This window comes from Sinohyriopsis cumingii, chromosome 7 (assembly GCF_028554795.1).
Source record: "Sinohyriopsis cumingii isolate HCF-2022 chromosome 7, ASM2855479v2, whole genome shotgun sequence".
In the NCBI taxonomy this organism is placed as follows: domain Eukaryota; kingdom Metazoa; phylum Mollusca; class Bivalvia; order Unionida; family Unionidae; genus Sinohyriopsis; species Sinohyriopsis cumingii.
Window position 1 is genome coordinate 55735937 of NC_142967.1, and position 23816 is coordinate 55759752.

Here is a 23816-nt window from a genome sequence, read left to right on the forward strand (position 1 = left end):
CCCATCCAGCATTTCCAGTTAGTGAAACTGGATATTGATCTTAGCCCATCCAACATTTACAGTCAGTGAAACTGGACATTGATCTTAGCCCATCCAACATTTACAGTTAGTGAAACTTGACATTGATCTTAGCCCATCCAACATTTACAGTTAGTGAAACCGGACACTGATCTTAGCCCATACAACATTTACAGATAGTGAAACTGTATATTGATCTCAGCCCATCCAACATTTACGATTAGTGAAACTCGACACTGATCTTAGCCCATCCAACATTTACAGCTAGTGAAACTGGAGACAGATCTTAGCCCATCCAACATTTACAGTTAGTGAAAATCTAACATTTACGGTTAGTGGAAACTGGACATTGATCTTAGCCCATCCAACATTTGCAGTTAGTGAAACTGGACACTGATCTTAGCCCATGCAATATTTACAGTTAGTGAAACTGGACATTGATCTTAGCCCATGCAACATTTAAAGTTAGTGAAACTGGATACCGATCTTAGCCCATCCAACATTTACAGTTAGTGAAACTGGACATTGATCTTAGCACATCCAACATTTACAGTTATTGAAACTGGATATTGATCTTAGCCCATCCAACATTTACAGTTAGTGAAACTTGACATTGATCTTAGCCCATACAACATTTACAGTTAGTGAAACTGGATACTGATCTTAGCCCATACAACATTTACAGTTAGTGAAACTGGATACTGATCTTAGCCCATCCAACATTTACAGTTAGTGAAACTGGATATTGATCTTAGCCCATCCAACATTTACAGTTAGTGAAACTTGACATTGATCTTAGCCCATCCAACATTTACAGTTAGTGAAACTGGACATTGATCTTAGCCCATCCAACATTTACAGTTAGTGAAACTGGACATTGATCTTTGCCCATACAACATTTACAGTTAGTGAAACTGGATACTGATCTTAGCCCATACAACATTTACAGTTAGTGAAACTGGATACTGATCTTAGCCCATCCAACATTTACAGTTAGTGAAACTGGACATTAGTCGTAGCCCATGCAACATTTACAGTTAGTGAAACTGGACATTGATCTTAGCCCATCCAACATTTACAGTTAGTGAAACTGGACATTGATCTTAGCCCATCCAACATTTACAGTTAGTGAAACTGGATACTGATCTTAGCCCATACAACATTTACAGCTGGTGAAACTGGTGACAGATCTTAGCCCATCCAACATTTACCGCTAGTGAAACTGGAGACAGATCTTAGCCCATCCAACATTTACAGTTAGTGAAACTGGACACTGATCTTAGCCCATCCAACATTTACAGTTAGTGAAACTGGAGACAGATCTTAGCCCATCCAGCATTTACAGTTATTGAAACTGGACATTGATCTTAGCCCATCCAACATTTACAGATAGTGAAACTGGACATTGATCTTAGCCCATCCAACATTTACAGTTAGTGAAACTGGACATTGACCTTAGCCCAAACAACATTTACAGTTAATGAAACTGGACATTGATCTTAGCCCATCCAATATTTACAGTTAGTGAAATTTGACATTGATCTTAGCCCATCCAACATTTACAGTTAGTGAAACTGGACATTGGTCGTAGCCCATCCAACATTTACGGTTAGTGAAACTGGACATTGATCTTAGCCCATGCAACATTTACAATTAGTGAAACTGGACATTGATCTTAGCCCATGCAACATTTACAGTTAGTGAAACTGGACATTGATCTTAACCCATGCAACATTTACAGTTAGTGAAACTGGACATTGATCTTAGCCCATCCAACATTTACAGTTAGTGAAACTGGACACTGATCTTAGCCCATCCAACATTTACAGTTAGTGAAACTGGAGACAGATCTTAGCCCATCCAACATTTACAGTTAGTGAAACTGGACATTGATCTTAGTCCATCCAACATTTACAGCTAGTGAAACTGGACACTGATCTTAGCCCATCCAACATTTACAGTTAGTGAAACTGGACATTGACCTTAGCCCATCCAACATTTACAGTTAATGAAACTGGACATTGATCTTAGCCCATCCAATATTTACAGTTAGTGAAATTTGACATTGATCTTAGCCCATCCAACATTTACAGTTAGTGAAACTGGACATTGGTCGTAGCCCATCCAACATTTACGGTTAGTGAAACTGGACATTGATCTTAGCCCATGCAACATTTACAATTAGTGAAACTGGACATTGATCTTAGCCCATGCAACATTTACAGTTAGTGAAACTGGACATTGATCTTAACCCATGCAACATTTACAGTTAGTGAAACTGGACATTGATCTTAGCCCATCCAACATTTACAGTTAGTGAAACTGGACACTGATCTTAGCCCATCCAACATTTACAGTTAGTGAAACTGGAGACAGATCTTAGCCCATCCAACATTTACAGTTAGTGAAACTGGACATTGATCTTAGCCCATCCAACATTTACAGCTAGTGAAACTGGACACTGATCTTAGCCCATCCAACATTTACAGTTAGTGAAACTGGACATTGACCTTAGCCCATCCAACATTTACAGTTAATGAAACTGGACATTGATCTTAGCCCATCCAATATTTACAGTTAGTGAAATTTGACATTGATCTTAGCCCATCCAACATTTACAGTTAGTGAAGCTGGACATTGGTCGTAGCCCATCCGACATTTACGGTTAGTGAAACTGGACATTGATCTTAGCCCATGCAAATTTAAGGTTAGTGAAACTGGACATTGATCTTAGCCCATCCAACATTTACAGTTAGTGAAACTGGACATTGATCTTAGCCCATGCAACATTTACAGTTAGTGAAACTGGAGATTGATCTTAGCCCATCCAACATTTACAGTTAGTGAAACTGGAGACAGATCTTAGCCCATCCAACATTTACAGTTAGTGAAACTGGACATTGATCTTAGCCCATCCAACATTTACAGTTAGTGAAACTGGACATTGATCTTAGCCCATCCAACATTTACAGTTAGTGAAACTGGACATTGATCTTAGCCCATGCAACATTTACAGTTAGTGAAACTGGACATTGATCTTAGCCCATGCAACATTTAAGGTTAGTGAAACTGACATTGATCTTAGCCCATCCAACATTTACAGTTAGTGAAACTGGACGTTGATCTTAGCCCATGCAAATTTAAGGTTAGTGAAACTGGACATTGATCTTAGCCCATCCAACATTTACAGTTAGTGAAACTGGATACTGATCTTAGCCCATCCAACATTTACAGTTAGTGAAACTGGACATTGATCTTAGCCCATCCAACATTTACAGTTAGTGAAACTGGACATTGATCTTAGCCCATGCAACATTTACAGTTAGTGAAACTGGACATTGATCTTAGCCCATGCAACATTTAAGGTTAGTGAAACTGACATTGATCTTAGCCCATCCAACATTTACAGTTAGTGAAACTGGACGTTGATCTTAGCCCATGCAAATTTAAGGTTAGTGAAACTGGACATTGATCTTAGCCCATCCAACATTTACAGTTAGTGAAACTGGATACTGATCTTAGCCCATCCAACATTTACAGTTAGTGAAACTGGACATTGATCTTAGCCCATCCAACATTTACAGTTAGTGAAACTGGATATTGATCTTAGCCCATACAACATTTACAGTTAGTGAAACTGGACATTGATCTTAGCCCATCCAACATTTACAGTTAGTGAAACTGGATACTGATCTTAGCCCATACAACATTTACAGCTATTGAAACTGGAGACAGATCTTAGCCCATCCAACATTTACCGCTAGTGAAACTGGAGACAGATCTTAGCCCATCCAACATTTACAGTTAGTGAAACTGGACACTGATCTTAGCCCATCCAACATTTACAGTTAGTGAAACTGGAGACAGATCTTAGCCCATCCAGCATTTACAGTTAGTGAAACTGGACATTGATCTTAGCCCATCCAACATTTACAGCTAGTGAAACTGGACACTGATCTTAGCCCATCCAACATTTACAGTTAGTGAAACTGGACATTGACGTTAGCCCATCCAACATTTACAGTTAGTGAAACTGGACATTGATCTTAGCCCATCCAATATTTACAGTTAGTGAAATTTGACATTGATCTTAGCCCATCCAACATTTACAGTTAGTGAAACTGGACATTGGTCGTATCCCATCCAACATTTACGGTTAGTGAAACTGGACATTGATCTTAGCCCATCCAACATTTACAATTAGTGAAACTGGACACTGATCTTAGCCCATGCAACATTTACAGTTAGTGAAACTGGACATTGATCTAAGCCCATGCAACATTTACAGTTAGTGAAACTGGAGATTGATCTTAGCACATCCAACATTTACAGTTAGTGAAACTGGACACTGATCTTAGCCCATCCAACATTTACAGCTAGTGAAACTGGATATTGATCTTAGCCCATCCAACATTTACAGTTAGTGAAACTGGACATTGATCTTAGCCCATGCAACATTTACAGTTAGTGAAACTGGACATTGATCTTAGCCCATACAACATTTACAGTTAGTGAAACTGGATACTGATCTTAGCCCATCCAACATTTACAGTTGGTGAAACTGGACATTGATCTTAGCCCATGCAACATTTACAGTTAGCGAAACTGGATATTGATCTTAGCCCATCCAACATTTACAGTTAGTGAAACTGGACACTGATCTTAGCCCATCCAGCATTTACGGTTAGTGAAACTGGACATTGATCTTAGCCCATCCAACATTTACGGTTAGTGTGGTGGCAGATCTGGGTATGTGCAGTTTGCAGTTGGACTCTACTTATAATCGAATATATATGGGATGCAATGAGTTGCTTTTACCTTAGAGTCCAGATATTTAACCGTTCAAAGAGGAAATATCAAGACGTTTATCGCAGTCCCTTCCAGCTGGGATTGCTGCAGTCGGGTATCTAATGAATCCGGAAATATGTCAAGTTTAAGTGCTGGTACTCGCGAGCTCTGTTACCTATAAAATATTTCGCCTTTGCCGAGTTTTGAACCACCGACTTTTCTTATCTTATTAATATAGTTTACACCTACACAATATGGTTTTCCTTACAGACAGACACGATTACACTATGCACTAATTATCTACCTGTAGACTTACAGTAGATAATATTTTATTACCTTTACACCAGTATATATGGTCTTTTCAATTTTAATTAATTGCAATAATAATGCATATCCAGAATTCTCACAGTGCATGCTACTTGTGGTAGTTTTGGTCCATAGAAGGAGTAACCGGGCTTTGCTGTCGGCAATGAAAACGGTGCAGTATGGCGCGTGTCCCTGAACATAGGAACTATTCATGCCGCCAGAAAGAAATATAATTAAAACTCCATGGATTTCATAAAACATATTCTTTTCTTTTCGGGAGTGAAATTGAAAGAATTTCAATTAGAAATAAAATTCTCGACAAAATTCCTTCTTGCTCGTTTTACCAAAGTTATTTTCGCGCATAAACAGGAACATATTTTGGGCTATAAAGTATCGATTTGACCAGGACTGTTGAATCAAACCGCTAAAATACAGCGCAAGTGTTAAGCTTCAGCTGACAGTCAGTGAACCATTGTCCCCAGTAGGCAGCTGAATTCAGACTGTGCCTTAAAAAGGAGACCAGTCTTTTTTTTGATAATGGGAGAATTGACTTTTACAGCTAAATTAGGAAGTTTACATTGTACATCCAGGTCTGCATTAAATTAATTTAAGCTTCAATAAGTTGTATGATCACATGCATTAAAAGTCGACATAGTGAGCCTATCAAATTAATTTCCGCATTCCTGTTCGTATGTAAAAGCCACACAATGCATCGATCTCATCAAATGTAGACATACTTAAAATCTACAATAAGCAATGAAAATAGTGTAAATATGTTTTGCTCTGGATGATTATACATGCATTTCTAAGTAGGCCGTCGCTTATAAGTATGAACAATTCTAGATGATGCACCAAACATCATGCATTGTTTCGTGTGCATGTTATTCACGTGCTTCTCCAGAAGATATTTTGTACAAGTCTGACATGTAGAAAGACTTTGTCATAGACGTAAAACAAATTACACCTATTGCTAAATACGGAAAGCACACACTGACAGTTTCATAAGCCTAATAAGCAGTAAATAAATATTAATCAATTTTAAAGCTAAACAAAGCAAATTCTTTAATTAATTAAATCCACCAATGTATTCGAAATATTTGGGGGTGGGGTGGAGATACATTGATTGTTGACGTTCAAGTATGTTTACAATTACTGATTGCTGCTTGTTTGCTATTACGACATTCCGTTGCAATAACTCTTGTGTACAAGTAATTACTTTTTTGTGCTTCTTGCAACTATCAAAGTAATGAATATGAGCGTGACTGGCTTTTTAGGCATAGATCGTACTGGATCCATCGCTCCTGCACATTTTTGTTTTTTGTTATAATTTGGGTTATTTTCTGCGCTAACTATTGGCAATAATTTATCAAAAACCTATGATGGTCCAAAATAGAATATTGTCTGTCGCAGGTTTGAGGTTATGGGGACCAAAACTAAACGATCGCCTACTTCTCCATATTTTTTTTTTTTGTTTACACGGACTGGAATATTACAGAAATAATACAAGCTAATATTGTGTAGCAATGGATGTGCGTCCTTAGTAACACAAAATGGGTTTTTAGCACAAGATTTTATTTACATCCAGTTATTGGAGATGTGTCCACAGGAACAAACAATGGGCAAATAGCACAGTATTTTATTTATACACAATTTCCTTAATTCTAAGTTCCAGTCAGAAACTAGGATACTGAATCTGCAAGTTAGCCTTAGAATTTACACGCAAAGAAAACCTGATTGAACTTAGAATGCTGAAATCGGTCATCAGAATTCGAGAAGCTACTCAAAACGAAGAACAGAAAAATACTATTTTAGGAATGCAATATACGATCCTAAAACACACATAAAAACACACAAAAACGCACAAACAAACTCACATACATACACGCACACCTAAACACACACACACACACATAAAAATAAACACACATACACACACAAACATATGCACGCACAAATGCCACTAATCATGAGATTTGTATAAACACTAAATATGCAGGTCTAAATTCGAGAGATGTTAATAGTTTGATTTATACCTCATAGTTCCGAATCACTGTCGCCAATAATGAGATTTTACCCCTAACATTCGTAGGTTCTGTACTGTTACATTTACTTCCTGGAAATGTCATACAATGCTTTAATGATAACGGTGAAAATGAAACGACGACGATGATTATGTGATCACTTTTTTCTAAACCCACATTGATATGTTTAAATCGATATGGACTATTTTTTTAAATTGTATTTATCTACTTGTAGTTCAGTCAATAATTCACTTGCGAGGGAACATCAAAAACTAGATAAAGCGGAAAGTTGGATGAGATTTTCTCATAAAAAGCAAGATAACGAAAAGAAAAAATTATTCAAAATATTAAACGGCATTAAACGACATTCTTTATAGCTTTTGGACGTCATTCAAGCTGGAGAAAAGTATTAATTTTATCCCTGTCTCAACAGTGTTCACATCCAGGTTTACGCATTTTTCTGATACCAGTAGAGATTCCAAATGAAGAAGAAAAAAAAATGGATAGCAATATACCGGTGATCCTGGTTCCTTGATGCGCGGCAATGGAAGAAATGAGTTCATCTTATTTATGCTGCGTACGCGTAGAACCGTCAAATTCGACGAAGTCGACTAAATGGTGGATGAAACCTTTCACTTTTGGAGAGATTAAGGTACTAAAATGAACTTTTATCGATTTGTAGGCACGTTCGATTGCTTTTCTTCTGCCTCACCTGGCCAGTCACACCTGAGCCAGGTCTGTCTGTGTAGCAGAATTTGGTGGAAGTGGTGAAAACGAGTCGTAGGTCGAAGAACGTAGCAGTAACTTGTACTCTTGCCACAGAAAGGTAAGCTTCTTGCATTGTTTTTTCTACAATTTACAGAAAATACTAATCAGACTACTTTAAATTATCAGCGAACTATTACTTTTATTACAAATATACCCATCATCTCCGTACTTAGCGAAAAGCTGAGATATTATGCGTCAGTCTGTGTCTGTCCGTCCATGGCTTAGCCTATAATCGTTTCTCCTCCATGCTGCTTCAATGATTTTCTTACTTTTTTCCTCGGCATTTTTAAAATTTCTTTCCAAAGTCTTTGTTTTGTAAAGTCGAGTTTTAAAAAGAATTTAGTTAACCATTCCTCTCCGACGCTGCTTGAAGAATTTTACGGAAACTTCCAGGCTGAAAACAATGGTTTATCTAGATGCAAAACAACACTTTGCTTTTTTTCTCATTCTTCTTTCGTAAGTTTCTTTAACAACTTTAGACAAGGGTTACTTTGAGAAGTCAAGTAATTTAAAGTAACATTTATTTACGTGTTTTCATTTGGTGCGTTGATGAAAAATTAAGTGTCTTTTCGCTGTGAACGACCATATCGGATTTCTGGAGGAACATCTCGCCCAAGTTGTGCATTTATCTCAGGAAATTAAAGCAGCCTTCTTGTTTTGCACTGCATTATTGCAGTTGTTTGCAATGTCTATAACGCTTGGACAGCACAGCCGATATTTATATGCACTACATTCAAGTCTCTACTACTAATGGCACGAAAAGTCATTTTAGTCCGTTATTTATCAATTCTAACCAGTCCCAATGAACAATTTTCATTTAATTTAAAGATCATTGAAAACAATTGTTTGGATTTGTGCACATTTAACCTAAATCATTTCCCATAACATGGTTCCAGATCAAGGGATGTCAGTCGCAACCGTTACTAGGTTGCACACGTTACTAGGGTGAGCAAATTAACGATTCAACCGCAAAGTAGACACCAAATAAAACTTTTATATTTATTTCTTTTGTCTTTTCCTACTTTAATTCTGACATTACTAAGGCAAAAATTTCAGATACTTTTTTTTTACTTCCGAAGCAGACGGAGTTACTATTTCTATGAATTAATGTATGATGAATTATTTTTTTCTTCAGGTATAATGGTCCAAAATGATTGACACTGTTGTATTTACTTTGACAACAGGTTCTTATAAAACAAAGAATTCCTTTTTAAAGTAATAAATCCGCAATAACATTCATCACTACTTCCTTTGAGGCGGCAATTTAGGTGTCATTTCGTTATAAAATGATACTTTCATTTAAAGCTAAGAAGGATTATTACGGAAATACCATAACAATGGGATCGACTGGAGCGACGCTTCTAACACACTCCTATCATTTCAGTGTTATACGTGCATTTTTTATATTGTTGTTGTTGTTGTAGGGTTTAACGCCATTTTTCAGCACACGATAGGCTATACATGGCGGCTAGTATTAATGGTGGAGGAAGAACCCGGGAAAACCCCCGGAAAGAACCACCGACCCACGAGATGGGGATCAAATGGAGTGATGCTTCTAAGATACACTTATCATTTCAGTGTTATACGTTTATTTTTCATGAAATAACTTTGTAATACATTGTTGGAGGTATCAACAACGTATTCCAATGTTCAAAATTAAAACAACGTTCATGTCGGCGATTATATATTCTTCAAACCTCTCCTGTGCCCTAGTAATTAGAGCGTCCGCCTCGGATGCGAGTGATCGAGGGTTCGAACACTGGCCGAGTCATACCAATACTTATAAAAAATAATACTAACAGTTGCCTCGCTAAGCGCTCAGCATTAAGTTAGTGTTAGGACTGGTCAGCCTGTCGTCAGGATAATGTGACTATATGCTACATGTCTGCAGCATGATTCCCCAGTGTTAGACATCACTATAAACTGCCACACGGCAGACATCTTAGCGATATGACTGAAACTTTTTAAAAGCTACGTTAAAAATCCAACACACACGCACATACGCACGCACGCACGCACACGCACACGCACACACACACACACACACATTCTTCAACCCCAAAACACTGTAAAATTATGTTACTTTAAGATATCGCAGGATTCATTTAAGAGATTACTTTTGATTGGTTTACACAAAGTCATGCGGCTTTATAATAATTCATCATTGGGCACTATTGTCAATCATTCACTTTTAAGCGAGGTCACAATTTATTTACATAGCCTCATGCTGCTGAAATCTTGCATCAACGCATGGAATAAAAGAATCATAGACCTTTTCTGAGGTGGATAGGAATTTTGATGAACCAATGTAAAGTTTACAGGTTCGTGAAACTTCATATTGACCTCACTGAAGGTCAGTAATTATACAATAACAGGAAGCTAGTGAAATTTTATATTGACCTCATTGAAGGTCAGTAATTATACAATAACAGGAAGCTAGTGAAATTTTATATTGACCTCACTGAAGGTCAGTAATTATACAATAGCAGGAAGCTAGTGAAATTTTATATTGACCTCACTGAAGGTCAGTAATTATACAATAACAGGAAGCTAGTGAAATTTTATATTGACCTCACTGAAGGTCAGTAATTATACAATAGCAGGAAGCTAGTGAAATTTTATATTGACCTCACTGAAGGTCAGTAATTATACAATAACAGGAAGCTAGTGAAATTTTATATTGACCTCATTGAAGGTCAGTAATTATACAATAGCAGGAAGCTAGTGAAATTTTATATTGACCTCACTGAAGGTCAGTAATTATACAATAACAGGAAGCTAGTGAAATTTTATATTGACCTCATTGAAGGTCAGTAATTATACAATAACAGGAAGCTGGTGAAATTTTATTCATGTATAATAAATGCTGCAATCTTGAGAATTTACTTTTGGTGAATATAGTATTTAGTGATGATATATAGATGAAAACTAAAAAGAATAAGAAAGATAATTAAAGACAAATTAAAACAACGTCATATGAATCCGAATAAATATTCTTAAGATAGTCCGAACCATAATGCCTGAAATTAAGACAGTCCGAACCATACTGTCTGACATTAAAACAGTCAGAACCATTATACTTGACATTAAGACAGTCCGAACCATGCTGCCTGACATTAAGACAGTCCGAAACCATACTGCCTGACATTAAGACAGTCCAAAACCATACTGCCTGACATTAAAACAGTCTGAACCATAATTCCTGAAATTAACACAGCCAAAACCATAATACCTGAAATTAACACAGTCTGAACCATAATGCCTGACAGTAAGACAGTCCGAACCGTAATGCATGATATGAAGACAGTCTGAGCCATAATGCCCGACATTAAGACAGTCTGAACCATAATGCCGCACAATTAAAACAGTCCGAACTATAATGCCTGACATGAAGACAGTGAGAACCATATTGTCTTACATTAAGACAGTCAGAACCATAATACCTGACATTAAAATTGTCCAAGTCACAATGACAAAATTAAGCTATAATCTACCTGTATTGGGAATATTACAGCGGTTTTGTGTTTGATCTGTAATGATTACCGCGAGGTTAGTGTTGAACTCTTACGCAAGGTTACCATAACCAGCCAGAGACCGGAAACTTGAGTCAGCAAAGGCGACCGGTCGCGTCACTTAACAAAGGTTTGCCATTATCACACCTATATGTTAAAGTTGAGTTCAGTGATCAAAAGGAATGTCTACGGGGTGAACGGGGCATGTTCTTATCCGTCCCCACGTTGAGAGACAGCGAGAGGGACATTGTCTGGTTGGATAGGTCCACAGTGATATCCAATCAAAATTGAGATAGAGGGTGCGACTACAATTCAGACCCGAATGATACCTTCCGAAATCGTACGAGTAATTTAGTATTCGCCTGGAAGGATTGCAGATCAATAGGGTTTACTCCGAGAAAGAAGCCACTCGTAATCTGGCTGTAGAACTTAGAGGTAGATTCTAAGGAAAGACAAAGCTTCAAAAAGGAAGCTTTTTAGGGGACATAACTTCCGGTTCCATTGGGTCTCAAGTCTTCAAGAGTTGTAGACGGAACTGAGGGATCACTGCCATCTCACCTCTGTCTGCGTGGGTTCGAGTCTCGGGCTCGGCAAATGTGGATATGTGAGAAAGCTTGCCGGTAGCTTCTCGTGGGTCGTTGGTTCTTTCCGGGGTTTTCCCGGTTTCTTCCTCCACCATTAATGCTGGCCGCCATGTATAGCCTATCTTGTGCTGAAAATGGCGTTAAACCCTATAACAACAACAACAACAACAACAACGGAGTTGAGACTGTAGCCGAGACAGTTGAAGTCGACAGAAGTGTAGTCATGGGAGAGAAAGTGTGGAGGAGGAGAAGGAGTCTACAGAAAGTCGAGGAGGAGTAGGAGAAGGACTTTGGAGAAAGGTCGGGGAGGAAGAGAAGGAATTGTGAGAAATAAGAGAGAGAAAGGATACAACAGATGAATAGAAATACAAGGACAGGTGGAAATCAATCCCACGCTGCTAATCAAGTGATGCAATAGGCTTATTAAAGGGTCGAGCGGAAGGAGTGTAATTGGAAATTTGAGTCATTTAATTACTGAATTGTTATTAAAGTGTTATTCATTGAATGTCAACATTTTTGTATATTTAACCATCTGACCGTCGGATTGCTGACTGGGGGTTCGGAGCTTTACATATATCGTTCACTAAATTAAACTTCCAACAAAGTATAGCCTGGGTGGGACTTCTATAATAGTTGAAATAAAATATTGATAGCACCCCACTCTAACCATAACTAAATTTCTGTCTTATTCCTGATATACGTAGCAGCTAAATTAGTGGTCATTTCGTGACACTGGTTTAAAATGAAGTGATCCGCTGCTGGTCTTTCTATGTGCTGAACCATACTCATTGGTTTAGTGCGAAGAAACAACAAGACATCAAAACACGTGTATTCCATGACGCATACTCGACAAGTTTTTACAATATTTTACCATGGAAAGTAAGCCATCATTAACATAAACTGCCTAATGTATTTATTTCATTCACATGGGATGGCGGTGATTTTCTTCCAATTAAAAGAAAACGATCGATATGGACAAAATGTTCATATTTTTTCAATATCATAACTACTGCTGAATGCATATACAAGGCATATAAGGTGATGTGTGTGTGTGTGTGTGTGTGTGTGTGATTGGATTTTTAACGTAGCGTTAACAATTTTTCAGTCACATCGTTACGATGTCTGCAGTGTGGCAGTTTATAGTGATATCTAGCACTGGGGCATCATGCCTCAGACATGTGGCATCATGTCCCACCCAGTCACATTATCCTGACACCAGGCCGACTAGTCCTAACACTAACCTCTTAATGCTGAACGCCCAGCGAGGCAGCTGTTAGTACCATTTTTGTAAGCCTTTGGTATGACTCGGCTGGGGATCGAACCCACGACCTCCCGCATCCGAAGCGGACGCTCTAACCATTACACCACATGAGCGGTGATCTCAAAGTGTGCATAATTACCCAATAAAAGTGCGAAAGAATAAAACGATGGTCAAATTTTAAGTGACAAACGACTGTACAGTTGTATGTATTTTTTTAGCTGGGGGTAGGGATGGAGTGGAGTCCGGAAACTCCCCTTTTCCAGCCCTGTACGATCTTTAATGAGTGCAACATCATACATTCTTCACAAACATCCCGCGTATTCTTGTCTTTGATACCGGTCCGTGATCGGATGTAATAAAAGCGGTATCAGATTATTGTACTTGCATTTCAAAGTACCTTTCCGCCACATTAATGAACTTTTCTGTTTACTTTTGAATATGCTCGAACAGGTAAAAGCATCCTCACGGACCGATCGACCGTATTACACACATCAGCGTGATTGATGATTGATGACTGCGGTACCAGCTTGACGTTATCTCTAGACTGATTCTATGATCCTTATTTCCAGACTGATTCCACGATCTTAATGTAACAGTCGTCTTTGTTTTGGTTGTTGTTGTTGTTGTGGGGTTTAACGCCATTTTTCAGCACACGATAGGCTATACATGGCGGCCAGTATTAATGGTGGAGGAAGAACCAGGGGAAACCCCCGGAAAGAACCATCGACCCACGAGAAGCTACTGGCAAGCTTTCTCACATACCCACATTGGCTGAATCTGAGACTCGAACCGGCGCAGACAGAGGTGAGATGGCAGTGATCCGTAACGGAGAGAGCTTTAGACCACTCGGCCACTCCGGGCCCCCTCTTTGTTTTGAATACTGGTCGAACCTTCAAATGGAATATTTACCTCGAGGAATAAAGCCATGCTGAAGCACACAAAAAATGATTTTTCTAAAGTATTGCATTAAGTAAGTTGTGTTTTGGTACCCAAGACTTCAGGAATTCGTAGGGAAAGCTAAATATGAATTTTTGTTGTTATCAGAAGGCTTTATACTTAAATCATATTAAATAAAATCTGTAAAATAAAAAGGGGGGGTTATTTAAAAAATGTAAAAAAAAAAGTGTAGCTTACAAAAAGAATCTATAACAATCTTTAACGTAATGACACTTGACAATGTAAGAATATTTCTGTTACTTTCCTTGTTCAATCTCCTTCTGTCAACTATTTAAACTGGTACTGAACAAAACTATTGTACTAATACAAACAATGGATTCCTGCAACTAACTTACGTAAGAAAAAGTGGGGCCCCGAGTGGCCGAGTGGTCTAATGCGCTCTCCGTTACGGATCACTGCCATCTCACGTCTGTCTGCATGGGTTCGAGTCTCGGATTCAGCCAATGTGGGTGTGTGAGAAGGCTTGCCAGTAGTTTCTCGTGGGTCGGTGGTTCTTTCCGGAGTTTTCCCGGGTTCTTTCTCCATCATTAATACTAGCCGCCATGTATAGCGTTAAACCCTACAACAACGACGTATGCTAAAATACTTCAAGCAAAACCTGGACCATTTTGACTCATCTGGACAACATAATACATAGTTTATCCCAAAGCTACACATCTTAACCTGTCAACAAACATGCTGGATGATTTTCTTTATGGCACATATGAAATTTTCATGGCCCTTCCAGATTGTAAACGAAAGGTTATTGAAGATAAAAGGAGTAACCTATAACCTGCCATTTCTATAGGACAAACATTCTCATTCTAAATAGATTTTTTTTTGGTGGTCTCGTAAATCACTTAGTATACCAACACGAGTTGTAAACATTTAAAATACAATGTGTCGTGTAATGATTTTCAAGTCATTCTACACTAGTTATTCTCATTTATATGCATGGTGTTGTCGACTGATGTTCATGTACTCCTATATGAGTTCTGTACACCACAAAACTGCGTATCATCTCTAAAACGAGAATGCTACTTCGCAGCTTGTCTTGTATCGAAGATGCAACGAGAATATGGTATAATCTGCCTGACAAACAAACGTCCTCTCCAGCTCACCTAGGTCCATAAACCACACACCTAGAATGATGTTGACTGTAATTTACGGGCTGATATCGCCTTTGCATTGAACCTGCAAATATCTGCAGACAATTTTGTATGTATACATCGGTCTACATGTTATACAGTTGCCAGTATTTCTCGCGGTTTTGAGCTACTGTCGGCTGAATGGTTCTTTTGGCGATATGTACATATTATTTCTGGATAAAATCCTGTGTTTTGGTGACTTTTCAACCCTCTGTCCTGTGGCCATTTTCGCGCTAGATGTGGTTGTCACCAAATACTGGTAAGTGTCTAAACTGTACGCAGGTGTGTTTCGGAAAGATTTGCTTGTAGCAAAATTGCACATTTGAAGAACCAGGTGACATCAAATCTACATATCAACTATCCGTATCAACACATATGTGATCTCACCCTAGAATCACTATCTCACCCTATGATCTGTCCAGATAACCCATTTTGAACGCTTTAGCGAGCCATAGTAAAAGTACATCAAAGTTGCCATTATACCGTGCAAGACAGAAAGGCTAGAACTACACAATTTTTTCAATAAGTTATCAGAGAGTTGCCATTAAAACTTGCACTGATTATTTTTTACAGTTCATGTCTTATATAGACCCATGTGTCATGGTCGTCTAAATCAAATTCACGCGACCAATAACATGCAAGCATATCTCTATCTCTGTCTCTGTCTGTCTGTCTCTCTCTTTCTCTTAAGGGTCATGTTCTGGTAACCTTTGAATTAGTCAATGGAAATGCAGATTTAAAAAATCTGAAAATGAATCAAGTCGTTCAATACACATTCATGCTCTTCGTCCACATTGTTCAGTCTCCAAACGCGAAGAAATAAGACTTGATCAGATTGGTTGATAAACTTAGTGATTATGGTAACAACATAGATTACCAGAACATGACCCCTAAGCGGTCGCTGTCTGAACTTCATTTATAACAGTGGGGATCTGATTTTAATAGACCGCTCCCTGTCTCTCTCTCTCTCTCTCTCTCTCTCTCTCTCACACACACACACACACACTGTATGTGTGTGTCAGTGCTGTCTTTTTGCGACATCGGCTTAGTACTGATGGTTGGCTGTCCTCTAGTTAAAGTGGTCTTGTTCACGTGGCTGGCTGTCCTTCAGTGACTCTGATCTGATACTAATGGATATCTGTTATTTATTTTGGCCTGGTACAACTTTCTGGCTGTCCTTTAGTTATGGTGGTCTTATGCTATGGCTGCCTGTCCTCTAGTTACCGCGGTCTTGTACTAATTGATGTCTGGCCTTTAAACTCATTAGGCTGGTACCAATAGCCATCTTTTCCCTAGTTACAGTGGTCTTGTACTAAAGGCTGTCTGTTCTTTAGTTACTTTGGGCTGGTACTAATGGCTGTCGGTCTTCTAGTGACAATGATCTGGTACTAAAAGATTTCTGTCCTCTACATAACAGTGGACTTGAACTAATTGCTGTATGTCCTTTAGTTACAGGGCTGGTACTAATAGCTGATTGTCTTCGAGTTATATGTCTCTGGTGCTAATGGATATCTATCCTCTAGTTACTGTGGTCTTGTACTAGTGGCTGACTGTCCTTTAGTTACAGTGGTCTTGTACTAGTGGCTGACTGTCCTTTAGTTACAATGGACTGGTACTAATGGCTGTCTCTCTTCTAGTTACATTGGTCTGGTACTAATTTCTGTGTGCCCTCTAGTTACATTGGTCTGGTACTAATGGCTGTCTGTCCTCTAGTTACATTGGTCCGGTACTAATGGCTGACTGTCTTCGAGTTACATTAATTTGGTACTAATTTATGTGTGCCCTCTAGATACATTGGTCTGGTATTAATGGCTGTATGTCCTCTAGCTATATTGATCTGGCACTCAGGGCCGGCCTAAAGCCGATTGTACCGATTTGGCCCAATCAGGACCCGCGCACAGGGGCCCCTCGCGTTAATAATATTTAAAAATATATTTAAAGAGAGAAAGTAATTTTAAAGCGATGGAAGAAAATTTTAAGTTCAATGTCATATAAAACTTTTATAAAAGTTTATTTCCAAAATGTAGTGCTCACGGGGGGGGGGGTAAATCAAGGGAGACCCCGCCAAAATGATCCGAATTGAGCCCCGCCTTTGCTAATGAATGTCTGTCTCTGTCTTCTAGTTACATTAACCTGGTACTAATCTCTGTGTGCCCTCTGGTTACATTGGCCTGGTACTAATGGCTCTCTGCCATTTAGTTACATTGTTATGGTACTAATGGATGTATGTCTTCTAGTTACATTGGCCTGGTACTAATGGCTCTCTGCCATTTAGTTACATTGTTATGCTACTAATGGATGTATGTCTTCTAGTTACATTGGCCTGGTACTAATGGCTCTCTGCCATTTAGTTACATTGTTATGGTACTAATGGATGTATGTCTTCTAGTTACATTGGCCTGGTACTAATGGCTCTCTGCCATTTAGTTACATTGTTATGGTACTAATGGATGTATGTCTTCTAGTTACATTGGCCTGGTACTAATGGCTCTCTGCCATTTAGTTACATTGTTATGGTACTAATGGATGTATGTCTTCTAGTTACATTGGCCTGGTACTAATGGCTCTCTGCCATTTAGTTACATTGGTCTGGTACTAATAGTTGTCTGCCGCTTGGTGCTTTGACGTGATGTAGTGATGGTTGTCTACCCATAGTTACATCGGCCTGGTACTAATGGTTGGCTGTCTCCTAGTTACTTTGGCGTGGTACTAATGGTTGGCTGTCTCCATTTTTATGATGCCTCTTTTCCAAGACATACACTCTACTCCAACGGTACTGATTCATCAAATAATTTCTTATTAAAAAACTAAATCAAATTGATAAGATTGGCGACTGTCAATTATTGAAAATGTTTGCGCTACAGCTGAAATAAAAGAAATCAATGCATTTTCTATTCATTAAGCTTTTTGTTTGTTTTTAATTATTCAGATGAATTCGAACGGTAATAACATACAATAGACTGGTCACGAAAATACTTTACAGGGGATGCTGAATATTCCATTCCACCGTTCTCTTTAATTGCATTTATATTGATTACGAACATGCTGAATTAATGGGAACATTTATGTCTTTACTTACTTTTCGCTAAGTAAATTGAGAACATCTCATGTAGCGGATTGAATGCGAAACTGCATGATGTCGCAGATACACTAATACTCTGATCGTAGATTAGTAATACTTTTTTTGGGGGGGTGTTACTTACATTTTTAACGTAGCTTTAACCATTTTTCAGTCATATGGCTACTTTGTCTGCATTGTGGCAGTTTACAGTGTTGTCTAGCACTGGGGCATCATGCCACAGACATAAAGCATCATATCCAACCCAGTCACATTATCCTGACACCAGGTCGACCAGACCTAACGCTGACCTCTTAATACTGAGCGCCAAGCGAGGCAGCTGTTAGTACCATTGGTATAAGTCTTTGGTATGACTCGGCCAGGGTTCCAACCCGCAACCTCCCGCATCAAAGATGGACACTAACCACTAGAACACCGGAGATTAGTAATAGTTTTGGTAAATATCTGGTGTACATGGATGTTTATGATCTGAAGCATGACTTTTATGTCAAGGTTGATTGAATGACCAGCAAACAAACTAGTTTCTTTCAGACCATATTAGTTCTTGACACTTTCACACAATATAATCAGCATGCAGAAAATCACTTATGAAAAATAAATGGTTTGCATTTTTAACAGTTATGACCCAACTTCAAAACAAAACTTGCAATTTTTGTAGTTAAAGAACACTTTTGTGTCTTAAAACATTTTAGAGGAATTAACAGCGATTTAGGTAACTCGCCTATAATTTAACCTGTTCGTAGGAAATAATGGGTGAATGGTACCATTATTGTTGTTACTGTTGTCGCCGTCATCGTCATCATCACCATCGTCATCGTTGTCATCACTGTATCGTGTGAGGGGTTGTTATCCTGCCACTGTGATAGGTGTGCTATTATGGTTGGGGTGGGGTACTCCCAATATTTTATTTAAATTATTATAGAAGTCCCACCCAGGCTCAGTTTTGGTTGAAAGGTAGATGTAAGCCCCCAGTCAGCAATGCCGACGGTTAAATACACGAAAGTGAAATTCAACGAGTAACAATTTAATCACAATGCAATATTCAAATGATTGAAATTTTCCAAGTACTCTCCTTCCGCTCGACCCTGTGATAGCCTGTTGCATCATTTGATTAGTAGTTTGAGATAGCTTTCTACCTGTCATGTATTCTACTCATCTGTGTATTCTTCTCTCTATTCCTTCAATTCTTTCTCCTCTTCCTCCCAACTTTCTCCTAATTCCTTCTCCTCATCGACATCTCTATACTCGTCCTCCTTCTCCACTTTCTTCTCCTCGACTCCTTTTCCTCCTCCTCCTCCTCAACTCTCTCCACCGACTAGACTTGTCGACTCCAACTGCTCTGCTAGTCTCACTTTCGTCTCCCCTCTTGGTGACTCGGGACTCAACTGAACCCGAAGTTATGTCCCCCCCCCCCAAAAAAAAATAAAGCGTCCTGTGAAAACCCAAGGACGGTACAATATTTTCCTTAGCCCTCTCATCTCACACTACACCATCCTATCATCAGATAACGGCTATTAAATTTCTTCGGTCACGCGTTCATTTACATCAAAATACTAGTACGTTATTGTATGGTAAAACAACGTTGTAATAAAAGCACAGTATCAATTACTTCTCATATACACGTCAATAAATTGCGTCACATTAGTACATATTCCTAATCCCATTATACTAAACAATATCATAGCAATCAGACGCATTTCTTTACATTAAAACTCATGCAAAGTACACAAATATTCAAATATCCATGCTCTGATATATCCATACAGCCATATTAACTAATCTTACACACTTCAACCATTTTCCCAAATTTACAATTCAAGCATGTGTAAATTCTAACATATCACATTAATAAGTGCACTAGTTTACTAAGAAGTAACATAATAGCAAATTACAAAATTAATTCTGACCACAGGCTAACAATCTACATAATTCTCTACATAATACTCAAGCTCATTTCCCAAATACGCATGTAAATTAAACACTACAAGGGTAATTATACGTACTAAACGAGCATATTAATGAAGTATACATACTACACATAATTACAATTGCAATGCCGTAATATTCTGCAAAAATCGAGCTAATAACTTACTGACCTTTACGAAGCTTTGTCTTTCCTTAGAAGCTCCTCTCTAAGTTTTACCGCCAAATTACGAGTGGCTTCCTCATAGTAACCCTACATTGCTCAGCAATCTTCCTAGGCGAGGCTAAATTTTCGCTTGTTTCTTAGAAGTTATAATTCGGATCGAAATTGTTATCACACCCTCCGTCTCCATTCCGATTGGATGTCGCTTTGACCCGATCTAATCAAATTTAGCAGACAATGTCCTTCTCGCTGTCTGTCCACGTGGGAGGCGGATTTGGAAAACGCCCCGTTACCTCGCAGTTCATCTGATCTTATTACAAAGCTGTAACGCGTAGGTAGGAAGTCGCTCGATCTAACGCCTGTGCCGATTCAAGATGTCGGGTCTTCTCTCGGGTCAAGGTAACCTTGTGTAAGAGGTTAACTATAGACTGCGGCAATGTTCAGACATCAAACCACGACTTACGAACTGGGGCTGAACGAACGTGACACATTGCTATCATCTTCATTGCTGTCATCACCATTGTTACCATCATCATTGTTATTGTCATTATTGTTATTATTATTATTATTATTATTATTATTATTATTATTATTATAGACTCCAAAATTCTGAAATGTTATGTTGATTTTTCTTCTTGGTAGGTAAGGAATTATGAATAAAAAGACCAGATGTACGTTGTGTTGGTGCAGGTATGACTTTTATTACGATTGACACGTGTCAAGACAATCCTCTCACTTTATGGACACAGGTTATTGTGGATAGTTGAACTGTTACTTACCAAATAATTTATCTGTTCGCTTTCATGTATATGTAACCAAAACGCTTTGATATAATTTTCTCCAACAGAGGACGATGATGACATACACGAAGAAACTGCAATGAACAAAAGCAAAATCTTTCTGTGTGTTTCTAACATATTTGTTTTGATATAGAAGTGGTCGACCAACAAGGACACTTTAGGATTTCATCGAGAGGAAGCAGAAATATTTCAGATATTTCAGACCATCAAGTGCGGTGCCATGTGAATCTATATGCATATCTGTGTGTGTGTGTGTGTGAGTTTGTGTGTGTGTATCTGACTGTGGTGACTGTTTTAATCAATCTTCGGAATTAAGGAATAGAAAACAAATCTGGTCCATAAACTTTCACATCTACAACCCTGGAATAGAGTGAATCAAAATATTATTGATGTGAATATGATCACTTGTTTCCTGATGTTTGAACACGGTACAAATGTATGTCAGTACGTAAATGTGCACCAGCTCTTTCAACTCCAAATTTCAGTCCTTTTTTAAAAATTTCCCATTAACGAAGTGATTTAGGGGTTGGTGGAGTATTGGTTCAAGAAGAAAAAAATGGTTTGGATCATCCAGTGCGTCATTTCTTCCATAATAAATTACACAAGCAACAGCGGAATTATTCCGCAATCGAGCATCAATGTTTGCCTTTGATATTGGCTTTACAACATTTTGAAGTGTATATTCAACTTCTTTTCCGATTATTATAATCAGTGAGTACAGCCGCCATTCTTTCGTTAACAAAATGAAAAATGAAAAACGAAGATAGAGTATGATGCTGTAGGAATACGACATTGACACCAGAAACATCAAGGGTAAAGATTGTTCCATTGCAGATGAACTATTGCCCTATATTGTTATATTTTGTATATAATTTGTGTGATTCATAAGACTCTTATAACATCTTCTTGTGTAATTTTATGAATGCATGCATGCATGTACTTGTGGACATGGTTTAGTTATCTAATCGTTTACGTCGTGACCGAGTGTTCTAAAAGTGCTCGCCTTTACCGATCACTGTCATTTCAATTCTGTGTGCCTGGGTTCGAGCCTCAGCCAGTATCTTTGTGTGAGAAAGCGTGCCAGTAAGGGTTCTTACCGGGGTTTTCCCGGTATCTTCCTCCAACAGTTGTACTCACCGCCATATATTTCCTTTCTTGCGCTAAGAAATGGCGTTAAACGCAAAACAACAAAACAACAAACGTCGCGGCAGGTTTTGTAAACTTTTAATAATGCGACACGACTTTATCTTCGTGCCATTAGGAATCGATATTTAAAATGAACAGTCAACATGGATTAGATTAGGGAAGTCTCCTTTGAAAATAAAGCAGGTTAATACGTGGGAAAGCCTGCCAGTAGCTTCTCGTGGGTCGGTGGTTCTTCCCTGGGTTTTCCAGGGTTCTTCCTCCACCAGTTATACTGGCCGCCATGTATAGCCTATCTTGTGCTGAAAAATGGCGTTAAACCCTAGAACAACAACAACAACGACAACAGTTTAGATCTTTCTATGAATATCCTAACAGCATTAGGTACACTACACGCAACCTAACAAGACCAATCGATTAGATCTAAAGCACAAGGTAAACGATTTTAAATTGCTACATGTCATCCTGCTTTGAACCAAGGCCTGGTTAGGAAATTATTTAGTAACAAGAGCTTTGTAAATTATAAATAATATCCTAAATTATTAATGTATTCATTATTGTTCTGTTGGATAAGAGTCTTCTCTGTGGTACTTTCTATCAATCTGAAATGCACATAAGCAAGTTATCCATATTCGGCCAACATAACAAAAATTGTTCCTGGTTGAAGGCTCTGATGCGGCCCTTGGTATATGCCCACGCGGGTTCCGAATGTAGAAAAGGCACTATGTTACCATATGCATATTGTTAAAAAATGTATAACTTTTCTATAAATTACTGCGTCTGCATACAGTTGAATACCAATCTGATTAAAATCAGATCTCCGCTGTCCTACGTGAAGATCTGACGACGACTGCTTAAGGGTCATGTTCTGGCGACCTTTGAATTAGCCAATGGAAATGCAGCTCTCAAAAATCTGAAAGTGAATAAAATCGTTCTTTACACATTGATGCTCTTCATCGACAGTGTAATTTCTCCAAAGGCGAAGACAGAAAAGTTCATCTGATTGGTTGATATAATTGGCGATTGTGGTAATAACATAGGTTAACAGAACATGACCCCTGAGCGGTCGTTGTCAGATCTTCATGTATAACAGCGGAGATATGACTTTAATCAGACTGGCATATTGTTAGGTAAATGTTTAGCGTGCCCGACTTGCGAACAAATGGACGCGAATCCAACCATCGGATCAGGCCGAGTCAAGTAGGATAACCTTCTGCAAGAAATTGTGTTATCAGGAGCAGGCCCGGCCCAAGGATGTGCGCGGCCCAAGGAAGCATACGGGGCCCAAGGCAGCAAGCGATGAACGCGGGGCCCCAAGCAACAAAATTGCATTGCGGAGTAGCGCGGGGTCCAAGGCGGTTGCCTC

At 38.6% G+C, this 23816-nt stretch overlaps 1 protein-coding gene across 3 annotated transcripts in view; it reads left to right on the forward strand.

Moving 5' to 3' along the window:
• LOC149795297 (snaclec jerdonibitin subunit beta-like) overlaps window positions 1-23816 on the forward strand; it is an 86397-nt gene that overhangs the window by 34444 nt on the left and 28137 nt on the right. Inside the window, exon 2 of one of the 3 annotated variants that reach the window (XM_089965027.1) lies at window positions 7816-7959. The exons of 1 other annotated variant lie outside the window; for it this stretch is intronic. Coding sequence is in view for 1 of the 2 variants with exons in the window: in XM_089965026.1 (XP_089821152.1) it covers window positions 7678-7785 (108 nt within the window). In the remaining variant the exon portion in view is untranslated. Of the gene's footprint in view, window positions 1-7499; window positions 7786-7815; window positions 7960-23816 lie in introns of those variants that run through there. One more of the 3 variants, XM_089965026.1, reaches the window with a different exon arrangement.